This window comes from Somniosus microcephalus, chromosome 11 (genome assembly GCF_052327205.1).
Source record: "Somniosus microcephalus isolate GS21.2 chromosome 11, FLI_Smic_1.0, whole genome shotgun sequence".
Taxonomy (NCBI): Eukaryota; Metazoa; Chordata; class Chondrichthyes; order Squaliformes; family Somniosidae; genus Somniosus; species Somniosus microcephalus.
Genome location: NC_140997.1, coordinates 191,753,208 through 191,768,324, shown reverse-complemented (window position 1 = coordinate 191,768,324; position 15,117 = coordinate 191,753,208). Strand labels below are relative to the sequence as shown.

Genomic DNA, 15,117 nt, shown 5'->3' with positions numbered 1-15,117 from the left:
TAATGGACGGTCCATTGGATATCACCCTTTTTACACCATCGGCCACAGTTAAAACGAGCTCCATTATGTTGCAGAAACACATAGATCAAGGGTGTACATAGTGCACAGAATTTATTGGTGTCAACTGCAGTATGCACATAGGGGTTAGATTAAGTCTTATAACATTCATAAAGTCAATTTTGGATAATCATTAGTGAGGACCATGTTTGATCCACATTGCAATACATTGCCCCAGTACACATTGCTTTATGGTCTATTTTATAGAGCCGGACTGCCATCTAGTGGTTATTTAAGAAGTTCCCAATCATCGATTTATATTTAATTGCACAAAGGCCCAGAAATTCGGGTCTCCACGGGTGAGTACGCACGGGATAATCACCCGTAGGCCCAATGGAAGTGCCAGTTTCCTGCATGCACTGCGCATGCGCGGGAAACCGGCAGTTCCGTTCCCCTGAAAGCAGGGGCTCAGAGGTCGAACGCGTGCGCAGGAGAGGCTGCGCGTGCACATTGAACTTAGGTTTTTTTTGCAGGTTTTCCCGGGAGGGTAAGTCTCCAGAAGTTACACATTTAAAAAGCAGTCGTAAGGCCAGCTTTTTACAAGGTAAGTGGTGAATTAATTAAAATTAAAACATTTTTTACACAGGTTTATTATTTTTAAATACTTTAAAGAAAGGTAAGTTTATTTTTAGCCCAGTTAGAAAATAAAATTATTTTTTCAAAAATTTAAATTATTGTTTAAAATAATTATTTCATGTAATTTATAATTCCTTTAAAAAGTGTGATTTAAAAAAAAAATTATTTGAAGATTTAGTGATGTTTTGGGGCCTGTAGTATTTATACGTTTTGACAGCTCTTCCTGTCAAACTTATGAATGGAGCATTCCCTGCTCCGATTGGCTCTCCATGGCCCACGTGATCCCAGGGGACGCATCGAACTAACTGCGCCCCTGGGATACGCAAGCACTGTGCGCCGGCAGTTGGAGGAGGTCCAGGATCGGAATCCCACGCGGGCCCAAAGCACAACGGCCAGCGCGCTAGGTAAGTGCAGGTCGGGGGCTTACATCCACGGGAAGCCCCCGACCCGAATTTCTGGGCCAATACAAGCAAGGTCAGAATTAACTATCAAAGTATATAAGCCCTAACACAGCTACTGGAAACATAAACTTATGATTTGAAACAAAATTATAACATAATTATAACAGCGATTCACAATATATATTAATGATCTAGACAAGGGAACTAGATGTAATATCTCCAAGTTTGCAGATGACACAAAGCTGGGTGGGCGTGTGTGCTGTGAGGAGGATGCCGAGAAACTCCAGTATGATTTGGACAGGTTGGGTGATTGGGCAGAAGCATGGCAGATGCAGTATAATGTGGATAAATGTGATGTTGTCCACTTTGGTGTCAAAAACAGGAAGGCAGATTATTATCTGAACGGCAATAGATTGGGAGAAGGGGAAGTGCAATGAGACCTGGGTGTCCTTGTGCACCAGTCGCTGAAGGTAAGCATGCAGGTGCAGCAGGCGGTTAAGAAGGCAAATGGTATGTTGGCCTTCGTAGCGAGAGGGTTCAAGTACAGGAACAAGGATGTCTTGCTGCAATTGTACAGGGCCTTGGTGAGACCACATCTTGAGTATTGTGTGCAGTTTTGGTCGCCTTATCTGAGGAAGATGTTCTTGCCATGGAGGGAGTGCAGCGAAGATTCACCAGGCTGATACCTGGGATGGCAGGAATGACGTATGAGGAGAGATTGGGTCGATTGGGCTTATACTCGTTGGAGTTTAGAAGAATGAGAGGGGATCTCATTGAAGCCTATAAAATTCTGACAGGAATGGGCAGACTAGATGCAGGAAGGATGTTCCCGATGGTCAGGGAGTCCAGAACCAGAGGTCACAGTCTAAGGATAAGGGGTAAGCCATTTAGGACAGAGATGAGGAGGAATTTCTTCACCCAGAGAGTGGTGAACCTGTGGAATTCTCTACCACAGAAGGCAGTAGAGGCCAATTCATTAAATATATTCAAGAAGGAGTTGGATATATTTCTTAAGGCTAAAGGGATCAAGGGATATGGGGAGAAAGCAGGGACAGGGTACTGAATTTGGATGATCAGCCATGATCGCATTGAATGGCGGAGCAGGCTCGAGGGCCCGAATGGCCTACTCCTGCTCCTATCTTCTATGTTTAACACAATTGTACTTGTTAGAAATTATCTATTTTGAAATATAAATTTCAGAAAAAACGCTGAATTCTGCGACGCAGTGCCAAAGGCAAACTGTATTATAAATTCAACAAGCTCTTCCGGATCCACAATTCAGCAGTATTTTGATTTATTAATAGACAGTCGAGCTTTTGTGCACCTTCAGTTTGCATAAATTCATGGTCATAGAGCTAAATAAAAAATTCATTCAAGTCAATATTCATCTATTGAGGAGGTAATGAAACTGTAGGACCATCCCACTGTGCATTGTGGAATGATCATTTTAAAAACAGAAGCAGTAACTTAAAGATTCATAAGTTTAGATATTTTCACAGAGGAGTTTTTGAGCAATATATTCAGGACCAAGAGTGTCTGCTCTGAAATTCTTTCCAATAGTGTGATTGTTTATTCATTTTGCTGCACGGAGATCCTATTCCATTACTGTGCCTGTGACACCCACTCCCTCCCATGGCAAAAAGGACAATCTGGAACTAAATCCCTATTTTTAACAAAAAATTTGTTCATGGTTGTAAGAAATAGTACCAACAAGCCAAAAATGAACCTTTCAGAATAATGGTGATAACATCTTTTGGGAAAAAAAGGGTAGAGGGAGGAGGGAAAGTATCGGTAAAATGATTATTGGATAATGTAACAGAGCACGTCAGTTAGGCAATGGAAAGAAGCATTAAAGAAAAAAAAACTTGTATTTATGCAGCATCTTTCACAACTTCAAGATGCCCCAAAACGTGTCATAGCCAATGAAGTACTTTTGAAATCTAGTCACTATTATAATGTAGGGACACGGCAGCCAATTTACATGCAGCAAGGTCTCCGAAACAGCAAGGACATAAATGACCAGATAATTTGTTGGTAGTGTTGTTGATTTAGAGATGAATGTTGGCATGGGCAACTTCCCTGCTCTTCCTCTAATAGTGCCATGGGATCTTAACGTTAACTTTAGTAACTTCAGACCTGAACTAAATCCTCCATGTACATCATAGCAGGGGGTACTGGGGATATGAGGTACGTCTATTGTCTGGGATGGGAGAGTAGAGGCTAACCTTTGGGTTGGAGACCATCGAAACACAGATGCTGCCTGGAGGGAGGGTTCTCTGTCCATTTCTTTCTTTTTTCACTGTGCACTGTTGCCATTTTTTGTTTAATCTCTGACATAATCTGCAGGCTTTATGTGTTTCCATCTCTCCCATTTGCTTGCCCTTCCCATGTGTGTGGAAATTGGGGTGAACTTGGTCTATGCCAGTAGCGCGAAATGGGCTCATAGCAAATCGCCTGCCCGATTTACACCACGCCTGATTTCCTTTTTCATTGACGTGATTAGAAAAGAAAATCAGGCACATTTCACCCCAAGCGTGCAGAAGTCTAAAAAATCAATCCACCCACCACCTCTTCCAGAAACTTTCTTCTTCCTCATGCAGTTTTTCTCAGTCTTCTTTTCTCAGTCAATGCCTCTGAAGACCCAGACCTTCCACTAGAAGTCACACTCAACTGAAGCTGCAAGTCAATCGAGTGGCCAGTCAATCAGTTTATTTTAAGGTTGGGGTGTTGTGTAGGTTGTTGACCGACAGGGAAAATGATGACCTGGGCATCAGGAAAACTCCTAGAATCATAGAAATAGAAATTTACGGCACAGGAGGCCGCCATTTGGCCCAGTGGGCCTGTGCCATCCGAAAAAGAGCTATCCAGCCTGATCCCACTTTCCAGCTCTTGGTCCGTAGCCTTGCAGGTTACAGCACTTCAAGTGCACATCCAAGTACTTTTTAAATGTGATGAGGGTTTCTGCCTCTACCACCCTTTCAGGCAGTGAGTTCCAGACCCCCACCATCCTCTGGGTGAAAAAGGTTCTCCTCAGCTCCCCTCTAATCCTTCTACCAATGATCTCCTCACTCCCCTCCCACAGTCAAACAGCTGGTAAATACATGGGGTGGACACATGGGGTCCAGCTCAGATGTGATGCCCCTCACAATCGAACAGCCTGTCAATACTCAACTCTTTTTAGAAGGATAGGGGCTGCTCTATGGAAAATGGGAGAAGAAAAACACACCCGAGAAGCCAATGAATAATGATTGTAATTGCGAGTATACCCATCACGCTGGGTCGGAGAAGGCTGACCTAATCGAGGTCTTTAAAATGATGAAAGGTTTGGATAGAGTGGACACAGAGAGAGTGTTTCCACTTGTGGGGAAGAGCATAACTAGAGGCCATCAATATAAGATAGTCACCCAGAAATCAAATAGGGAATTCAGGAGAAACTTCTTTACCCAAAGAGTGGTGAGAATGTGGAACTTGCTACCACACGGAGTGGTTGAAGTGAATAGTATCGATGCATTTAAGGGGTGATTAGATAAGCATATGAGGGAGAAGGGAATAGAGGGTTATGCTGATAGATTTAGATGAGGAATGGTGGGAAGAGGCTTGAGTGGAGCATAAATGTCAGCATGAACTGGTTGGGCTGAATGGCCTGTTTCTGTGCCGTATATTCTATGTAATTTTATGTAATCCTACGTAATTGGCATGAATATCAAAAAACACAGTTTGGATAACCAATCTGAGGCAAAACAAAACTACAGCAAAGTCTTGTAAATGACTGCACATGTAGGCCTCCTCCAGACACTAGTTTGGCTGCAATAGTGCCATACTACACATTTACATCCACCTCCAAAGGAACAAACCTCCATTACACATCACAACTGAAACTCCACCTTCTCTGCAAACTCAACATTTAAATAACATCAAGGTTGAATTATGTCATCAAAGTTAAACCTCAAAAGGAGAATCAGCCAATCAGCTGTCTGTCATCAGTAACCGTGCCGAGCAGCCCAATCAAAGTTCTCAGATTTTACTGCATTGCAGTTTAAAACTTAATAAACATGACTGAGCTCTCCAGATGGTGCAGTGGGAGTGGCAGTAGTTTAAACCGAGCAGCACCTGGATGAGCAAATGGCCTTCCTCATCGGAATCTACCTTGTGAAACATATTTGTGCAAAGTTTGATTTATTTTTCCAAACATCCCACTGATGTTGATTTAATTCCAGAGTTATTCTGCAAAGAAGTTCGTGGTCAGCCTTAGTGAATTTTACTCTGGAGTCAATCTGGGGTTCAGTGACTCTACAGCATTGACATGTTAAATTTAATCTGCTATGTATTTGCCCAATTGTGTAGCCAATTGAAAAAAAATTGCTGCATCTTCTGCTCTATACTCCCAAGTTTACATTATCTGCAATATTGACCTGTTTATAGCGGTTTCTGGTATCTATGTCATTTATGTAGATTTATAAAACAATTGGGGACACAGCACAGAGCTTGATGGGATTCAACTCAACTTTTCTCCTTTTTGATAATACACCTTTTCTCAGTACTCTATGTTTTTTATTATTTTACCAGTTTTGTATCCAATTGCATGCCCTGGATTTCTGGAAATTTTGAAAAAACTTCCTGAAAGTCTAAAAGTATTTCATGAAGAATATCACTTTCCACTTCATCGGTAACATCCTTAAAGAAGTCAAGGAAGTTGTCAGGCAGGATCTCCCCCCTTCCCCAGTCATCCTGTTCAATCTTGCTGTAAGGGTGCTCCTCCAGCCTATCTCAGAATAGCTTCGAATGTTTCATCTGTTGCTGATACTCTAATGGGCTTGCAGTTTGCTTGGATCACTTTTGACACTTTTTTTTTAAACATAGTGGCCTGGAGTTTCCACTAGGCTGTGCTGGTATTTCCAGCACAATTTGCCCCAAATCACTCAAAAGATTGAGGATTTACAAGTGCAAGTCGAGTTTAAAAAACATCGCTCTGGAAGCCGACAAAACCGGTCCCCGATCGAATTCATCACCATGGCGAGTTTCCGCTAATTGCGCCCGTTTGTGGCCCTTCGAGGAAGCTTCTAAAATGAAGCTTTTTTTTTTTAGGTGCAAGGACACTAATAGGCACCTTTCAAAAGCTTTTAGATTTTTAAAAATTTACTAAGAAACTGACTGCTGTTCCCCAATAAAAGACTTGCATTTATATAGCGCCACTGGATGTCTCAAAGCGCTTTACAGCCAATGAAGTACTTTTGAAGTGGAGTCACTGTTGTAATGTAGGAAATGCGGCAGCTAATTTTGCGCACAGCAAACTCCCACAAACAGCAATGTGATAATGACCAGATAATCTGTTTTTGTTATGTTGGTTGAGGGATAAATTTTGGCCAGGACGCCGGGGATAACTCCCCTGCTCTTCTTCGAAATAGTGCCGTGGGATCTTTTACGTCCACTTGAGAGAGATGGGGCCTCGATTTAACGTCTCATCTGAAAGACAGCACCTCCGACAGTGCAGCACTCCCTCAGCACTGCACTGGAGTGTCAGCCTAGCTTTATATGCTCAAATCCCTGGAGTGGGACTTGAACCCACAACCTTCTGACTCAGAGGAGAGTGTGCTACCAACTGAGCCACAGCTGACACGGTAATGTAACTAGTAATCTGTTCTGTATATTTTTTTTAAGTCATTTTCAGTTATTTAAAATTAGGTTACTCACAGGCGGTGGCTAGCACTGATTAAAAATGCTTATTTTTTGTGGTAAACCCATTTTCAGCACTATTAATAAAATTGCACCAGCTTACCACTCAAATATATCCAGCAATATTTTTTAGTTCAAATTAAACAAAAATGATGTTCTAAAATGCTGCCTGGTTGCACTGGTTCATGGAAGGTTTTACATTCAGCGATATGCAAATACGTTTAAGCGGAAACTTGAGCAAAAGATTCACTTCACAAAACTAGCGCAAATTTGAGCGCAATTTGTGGCTGGATCGCCGATTGCGCCCAAAACAGAAACTCTTGGCCAGTGATGGTATTTTTCAGCTTCCAGTCCTGTGGAACCACACCTGTGCCTAGTGATTCTTCCATGACAATAGCCAATGCTCCAAAAAGTTCCGCCCTGGCCTCCTTCAGCACCCAAAGCTATACAGAAAATGCTGGAAATACTCACTGCCTGACCCGAGTATTTCCAGCATTTTCTGTTTTTACTTCAGATTTCCAGCATCCGCAGTATTTTGCTTTTACCTTTTTAAAAAGTCTTTTTACATTATAAATGAGCGTCTTAGTTTGTCAACAGAATAATGGCCCATATCGGACGCCTGCCCTGGAGAAGGGGCTCTACGGGTGGAGAGTTCCGTTTTCTGCAGAACCTCCGCCCGCTGAAAACCCTTAGAAACCTTACGCCTGGTAAAAGCAGGTGTAAGGCCTGCTTTTACCAGCATAAGAGTTCAAAAAAGTAAAAAAAAATTTTTTCCACTCATTTATAATGTAAAAAGATTTTTAAAAAAGGTAAAAGCAAAATACTGCGGATGCTGGAAATCTGAAATAAAAACAGAAAATGCTGGAAATACTCAGCAGGTCAGGCAGTGAGTATTTCCAGCATTTTCTGTTTTTATTTAAAAAAGGTACGTTTACTTTTAGCCCTGTAAAAAACTTTAAAATATTTAATTTATTTTTGAAAAAAATTAAACAAAAATCATAATGTAATTTTAACTCATTTTAAAAATGTGATTAAAAAAAAATGTATTTAATGTTGTAGTGTCTTTTTTCAAGTGATCCCCATTCATACTTTTGACAGGTTAGATCAGTGGCTGGGGAGGTGAATAACGGTGGCGATCGGTGGTCGTGGGGTGATCGATGGCTGGGGGTGGGGCGGAGGAAGAGCGGCAGCAAGCAGCAGGGTGAGAGGTGACAATCGGTTGGGGGGGGGGGAGCACGACTGCTCCTCTCAGCTCCACATTTAGTTAAGTATATTTTAAAAACTTACCTCATTGGTTGCGGACTAACGGGCGGTCCCTCTGCATGGCAGCCTGTTTTTTCTGAGTGCAGGTGGCGCCTGCTGCCTCAGGACAAATCAATCTTGCCGCGAGGCCCCCAAACAGGCGCTAGGCCGCTTATTTTCATATGCAATGGGCCGAACGCCTGTTTCAGGAGTGGACACTGCATGACAATTTTCTGGCCTTTACCAATATGGCGAGTGTCACACGTAATGAGCGTACGCTCCTTGCCCACCATAATGGAGGCTTAGGAGGCCGCTTAGCGCCCGAAATACGGGTGCTGCGAGACCACATTTCTAGGCCAATATCTTTGCCAACAACAAAATTGTATTTTAAAATAGTTCAGTGCAACAACCTGGTATTAATCTGATCAAACAATGTGCAATGCTTTTAGAGCTGTCCCTGCTTCAACAATGATCAGCATAAGTCTAGTGCACTTATTTAGTTTTGTAAACTCCACCTATTTTCCAAGAACAACAGTACTGGAGCTGAAAGCAGATAATTATTAACCAGTTTTAAGGCTGAAGGTACATTTTGGAACAATGAAAGAGCTCATTCTAAATCTTTCCTTTCAGAAAATCAATGCACAATTTGAGTACAAGTCCAAAGAATATCCAGCTGCGGGTTGTAATGGCTGTATTTTACCTGAAGTCAGGTTGACCGAGTGAGGAACTGGAACAAGAAAACAGCTGACTCCACCCAGAAATCAAGCAAGCACCCCAAATAGCCAGGTGACACATTCCCTGTAATTCTGGTATTAAATCCAGCCCAATTTTTTTCCCCTAAATCAAAAGACAGCATTTGGAACACAAAAAGGGAAGGGTGAAGAGAAAACGGAACAACAGCTTGGCCTACTGGAGTGATACTCAAAAAAAAATACAGTGTGACTGGATTAACAGAATACATGTTAAGAACTTTTATCGCAGGAGCATCCTGATTAACACATGTCCAAATTTGAAGAAAGGCCAGACGTTTCTCTTCTCCATTCGTTTTAATCCACACACCTTCCAGCTATTCAGACCACGGGGCCTGTGTGTTGCTTATTGTTCATGTCTGAGGTCCTTCGAGTCGCTGCTCTAATGTACAGTTCAGAGACAGAGGGCATGGTTCGATTTCTGCAGTAGGATTGAGAGAGTCTGGGTTCTTGTTACAAATGTTAAGCTACTGACTAATATAAGGATGAAAAAGGAAATCAAAATCTACACAGAATGAAAACAAATACATTTGCAAAAAATTACATTTGCAATAAATTAAAATAACAATTGCATAAAATAAAATGTGCTACGTTATCTCAAAAACAATATTTTAATGCGTTAGTTCACAATGGGAGAATTCATATTATCTGGTTTTAGTGTGCTAAGGCATTTTGACAATGTTAAAGCATAGTCCCTTCTCACAACTGCTACTAATATAGTATAGCAAATAAAGAGTTTTTGATTTGAAGACATGAATCATCATGAATATTACTATCAGAAATATTTCACATATTGCTATATTTAAGGATTAAAAATTTTCAGAAAGCCATTTTGAAGGAGGTAAAACTGATTGGTCAGGATGAACTATAAATTTGAGACATTTAAAAACAATTGGTGTCATTCAAATGAGGGATGATAGTGTGTGGAATTGAATACTTTCATTTTCCGGAGTCCTATTGTCAATATCAAGCATTCCCAGTTGCATGGGCAGCTGCAAAGTAAAGCTGTCTCTAGTCTGCATCAACAACTTGACTCAGCCCTGAAAGCACCAGAGCAGTTGTCACTGCCTCAGCGCAGTATTTTCATCGCTCAGAAGCAGCTGTTCTTGTCCCCTCTCCGAATGAGATTGACAATTAATATCAAACTTTGGACAGCTTGATGCTATGGGTCCATGCCGACTGGGAATTGGAATCAAATTGCCCCAACTCATTGCACATATGGAGCTTACAGCCACCAGAGAGAGGAGACTTTGTTCCCATCAATCTGGGCTAATAGGCAATCAAGTTAACTTGCAGATACCAGGTGCAGAACCATAAAAGCTGCAGTCTAACAGCTCAAACATGTCTGTAATTTATCCTCCAAATGCCAAATTCTTTGTATAAGTATTTACAATTTTTTCTTCTTCTCTATTTCTATTCCTTCTAAATATCTGACATATTATGATGAGTTAACTGTACAATTGAGGTATCTGTAACAAATGGGCTTGGGACAGTATAATAACAGAACATCTGATGTTGGACAAGCTAACTTGTAATGAAATAAATGTGCACATTTGACACAAGAATTTACAGTGATGCCATTTTCAGAAAATATAGTATGTAAATAAAGTACATTGGGGTACAGTTTCCGTTGGTTTCATCAGCGCGATTCGGGTGAAATTGGCCGAAACCAGCGCAAGAAATTGGGGAATTTTAAACGTAAGTTACGTCAGTCGTAAATCGAGTTTCCGCGATCTTTAACGCTGGTTTAAAAAAAATTTCACCTGAAGCCAGCCCCACCCACAAAACTGTCTGGCCCCCCAGATCGAAATACAGGAAACTTTGTGCTATCCGGCACCGACGGGACCGAGCTGTTGCCGATCCCTCAAAACTGCCGGACAAACCAGCGCTAATGTTGAAACATACGGAGATCCGTATCTGGCAACAAACCCTGTTGCAACAGCTTCTAAACAGTCGGCCGTACTCTCTGTAGTGTCTCTGTAGCTTAGCAACAGCTTCAGCGAGACCTTGCAGAGCTTGACTGTTGAGAAAAAAGCAACGAAAAGAAAAAAAAATGAACGAAACAGCTCCTGGTTTTTGCCGGTGGCTCGAGCTTGCCGGACATTTAGCCTCCGGATAACACAAAGTTTCCTGTAATGAGGATGGCGAGTTTCCACCGATTACAGTGTATAAATTGTAATCCATTAGTTACATTTTTGACCTCATACACCAACTCTAAGCTCTGCCATCCAGACCTTGTATCCTCTTGCTCTAAATTAAACACCGTTTAATGCATTTCAATGACCGAGCAATGCAAACGGGCAATGAAATTCTGCCTGACAACAATAATATAAGAGGGTAAAAATATTTAAATGGTCAGTCGTGTTGCTGGGAATAGTGTACCGATGTAGTGCCCCTAAATAGTTAAAAAAAAATGTAGAAAGCCATCAAAAAGTAACTAATTCATCTTCCTGGGTATGCAACCGTCTATTTCCACCGCTTCAGGCCAGTTTCCGTATTTGTTCTTTGCATTCTCGTTCTTCAGGATCTGTTAACAAAATTGTTATCTTTAATGAAAATACTGCTTACATACTCAAAATGTTTTTTTTTTCCTTGATTGGAATGCAGCAATTCTCTGTAACATTTGTGATATACTGTTCTTTACCTGGGATTGAACAGTCTGCCATGTTTTCTTCAATTTATGGACCTTCACAAAACGTACAAGCAACCACAGTTGTTCGATGTTTCAAAACTTTCAAGTAGAGAATTTACAAAATGCCCCAATCCCATGGTAAAGCTGGGACTGTGTGCTTCAACAACCAGAGGCAACATGAGGAAACACTTATTTTACGCAACGAGTGGTTAGGATTTGGAATGCACTGCCTGATATGGTGGTGGAAACAGAAAGTAGCTTTCAAAAGGCAGTTGGATAAATAATTGAAGGAGAATAAATTGCAGGGATATGGGGAAAGAGCAGGGGAGTGGGACTAATTGGATTGCTCGTCGAAAGAGCCAGCGTAGACTCAATTGGCTGAATGGCCTCCTTCTGTGCTGTAATATTCTATGGGGGTGATTTTGTCAATGGGGAGCTTTTGGAGGCGGGACTCCCACTTGTCGGGTTTCAGTCCCGCCTCCATCAACTTCTGGCCAACCCACGCTATTTTCCCTTGATTGACCTTGGAAAGTCGGTTGCAGAGAACATCAACGTGTGACGTTTCATCTATCAAACATTTTTGACAGATTAATTGTCATCGTTTGACAGCTCTGTGAAGCTGTCAAACAGTGACATTCTCTGTAGTTTGATGAGGTCTTGAATTCAAGACTCATCAAACCTCTTTCTTTTGCAGAAATGAGATGGTTGTTGCATTTTAGAATGCAACGGCCATCTGTCATCTCCAACATGGAGATGCAAAACTTTCCACATACCCACCGACTGAAGCCTGCAGGAAGAAACAAAGGTAAGTACACTTTTTCTAACACTTTGCACTTACCTCAGATACTCACCTCTCCACACTTGCACCCATCACTCACCTCCACAGCGCACTTTTGCACCCCTCCATCCCCGCAGACCCAGTACTCGCCTCGCTGACCTGGCACGTTTCGGAGCCTTCGGGAAGCCCGCACCAGTGAGGATAAAAAGGGGTAATCCTATTTTCTGCCTGTTAACTACCAGTTAACAGGCAGTTAAATGGCTGTAATCCCTTCCCACCTCCAAGGAGATGGGACCCGGCGCAGGGCGGCTACCCGCCTCCTGGCAAGATGGCACGGAGGTGGCTGGGCACCCGCCCCCAAATTCTGCCATTTTCCCAGCAGTCCCGCCTCCAAACCTGCCTCCCCAGGGCTGGCAAAATTGCCCCCTATGATTCTATGATTACAAGCATAGAAGGAAAAGCTTTTATTGATGGCAGTACTCAGCGTTTTTTCTGGGTTGAGTTAAGAAATCACAGTGTAAAATTGACATAACTTGCATTTGCAAATTATGGGCCGAATGCCTGTTTGAGGCCCCCGCTGCAAGATTGGTTTGCCTTACTCAGGAAAACCAGGCCTATATGTGGACTAACAGACGGTCCTTAAAGTATGCTGCAATCAACAAGGTATGTTTTTAAAATATATTTACCTGAATGTGGAGCCAGGAGGAGCAGCCCACATTCAAAGAACGCGGACCGGTGCTGACCGCCACTCCCTGTCCCTCTGATCGCTGCCGCTCTCCTATCCTGCCCAGCCACCGCTACGTCCCGAACCAGTGGCAAACCATCCTCACTTCCTTGCTTATCTGAGGGCCAATGCGACGGTAGCAATGGGCCAATCTTCAATCCCGCTTCACCGATGAGTTGCCTGTTACTTTCCGCAGTTCATCAGCTCGATGGACATGAGGCCCGAGGCTCAATATCCGGGCGCCTGTGGCCTCACAATTCAGGCACAAGGATAATTCCCCGTGGCCCCCATGCCCAAAAGTGGGCGAGTCTGAATTTCTAGGCCATAACTAGAAAAAGATGCCCTATGATTGCACAGCTCTTTAATTTTGCTTTGTGCAACATAGCATCATAAAAATAATTGCAATTAAGAAAACTAAAAAAGCAAATTATTATTTAATGGAGAGAGGTTGCAAAATGCTGCAGTACAGAGACCTGGGGGTCCTTGTGCATGAAACACAAAGGGCTCAATTTTCCAAGTCCCGAGGAGGCGTGCATGGAGGCGGGAGAGCACGTAAAATCGCAGAAATTGGGGGCGGGTTGCAAACCCGCCCCCATCCGGCTTCCGTGCCCTTTTGCCAGGAGGCGGGAGGATGTGCAGCTTCGGGTCCCGTCTCCTGGAGGCGGGAAAGGCTTTTAATCCTTAAAAAGGGAGAACCCTGCCGGGTTGGAGGAGACGTGGAGGAGGTCTGTGTAATGTATGTACCTTTAAGGGGGGGAACTACTTTTTACAGCTCATGTATACTGTAGTACTGGCAGTGACCACACCTGTATATAACGCTGAGTAGTAATCTGTACAGATCAGTTGCAGTCTGAGCCACATTGAGTAAACATCTATTGTAGTGTTCTCCGCAGTCTGTGTCTCATTATACACGGACGTAACATTGGCGACGAGGCAGGTTCGAACCTACCTGCAACTCTGCATCACCTCCCGGGGATTCGTTCCTGGAGATCAGTGGATTGGAGGTCAAGGCCAGAGACTCGGGCGTCGACCACGGGCAACTGCCCAGTCATCCAGCAGCGACTCGAGAATTGCGGGGGAGGCTGTCGAGAGCCAGGCTTGGCTTTCCAGTCGAGGTGGTCCAGCGAAACGGGCTGGCAACAGGTAGTGCACAGACCCTTCCCGGACAGCGGCGGGCTAGAGCCCGACCGAGCGGCACAGCAAAGGGCCGAGCAGCGTCGACGGGGGAGAGAGAGAGAGGGCAGAGTGCACAGGGCGCAGCCGGTGTTCGGGGCCGAGCAGCGTCGGAGAGAGGGAGAGAGAGATGCGCAGAAGCCCGCGAGGCGCCGCCATTGCCACGAGGACCGCCGAGAGCGGCGTTGGCAGCAGTGCAGGAGAAGCACGCGAAACCTACAGGGCGCCACCATTGCCGGGAGCGGCGTCGGCAGCAGCGGGGGAGGAAGGAAAGCGCGGGAGACGCCATTTTAAGCCATTGGGAGACACCATTTTAAACCACACCCAAAATGCCGAAGAGTGGCAGTATCACCGCATTTGAGAATGAAGTCGAAGATTGGACTACATATGTCGAACGAATAGAGGTGTACTGCAAGGCAAATGAGGTGTCAGGTGACAAGAAAGCGTCGGTATTGTTGAATTTAATGGGTGCAAAGACGTATGGTTTATTGCGAAATCTAGTAACCCCAACGAAGCCAATGGAAAAGAGTTTTGAAGACATAGTAACGATACTAAAGGAACATTTAAACTCCACACCGCTGCTGATAGCAGAAAGATTCAAGTTTCACAAACGGAACCAGCATAAGGATGAAAGCAATGCTGATTATTTAACAGAACTGCGCAAACTATCGAAACACTGCCAGTTTGGAGCGGGACTGGCAGATACCTTAAGGGACAAGTTTGTGTGTGTGCTTCAAAGTGAAGGAACCCAGAAACGGCTTTTATCTGAAAAGGACCTTACGCTGGAAAAGGCTTTCAGCATTGCGGTATCATATGAAGCAGCAGCACGGGGCGCTGCAGAGATACAACAGAGACCGCAAGAATATGGCACAAACGAAATGTCATATGGAACAGAGAAGTGCTATCGCTGCGACAGAACAACACACGACCAGAATGATTGCTGGTTCAAAGACAAAGTGTGCAGACAGTGTGGAAAAGTAGGACACATAGCACAAGTCTGCAGGTCGGGAAAGAAAACCAGCAATAAGAAACCTACCAAAGGAAAGTACCAGAAGGTACATAAGATGATGGAGAATAGTTCAGACGAACAAAAGAGTGATAACGACTCCAAA

The 15,117-nt window shown here is 43.5% G+C and overlaps 1 protein-coding gene across 5 annotated transcripts in view; it reads right to left on the bottom strand.

Moving 5' to 3' along the window:
- Nucleotides 1-9,290: 9,290 nt before the first annotated feature.
- Nucleotides 9,291-15,117, bottom strand: part of LOC147111063 (protein FAM3C-like) — a 73,187-nt gene continuing 67,360 nt past the window's right edge. For all 5 annotated transcript variants that reach the window (XM_086001541.1, XM_086001538.1, XM_086001539.1 and 2 more), the window contains one exon: nt 9,291-11,225. In XM_086001541.1, the coding sequence (XP_085857667.1) occupies nt 11,136-11,225 (90 nt within the window). In that variant the 3' untranslated portion in view covers nt 9,291-11,135. The remainder of the gene's footprint in view (nt 11,226-15,117) is intronic.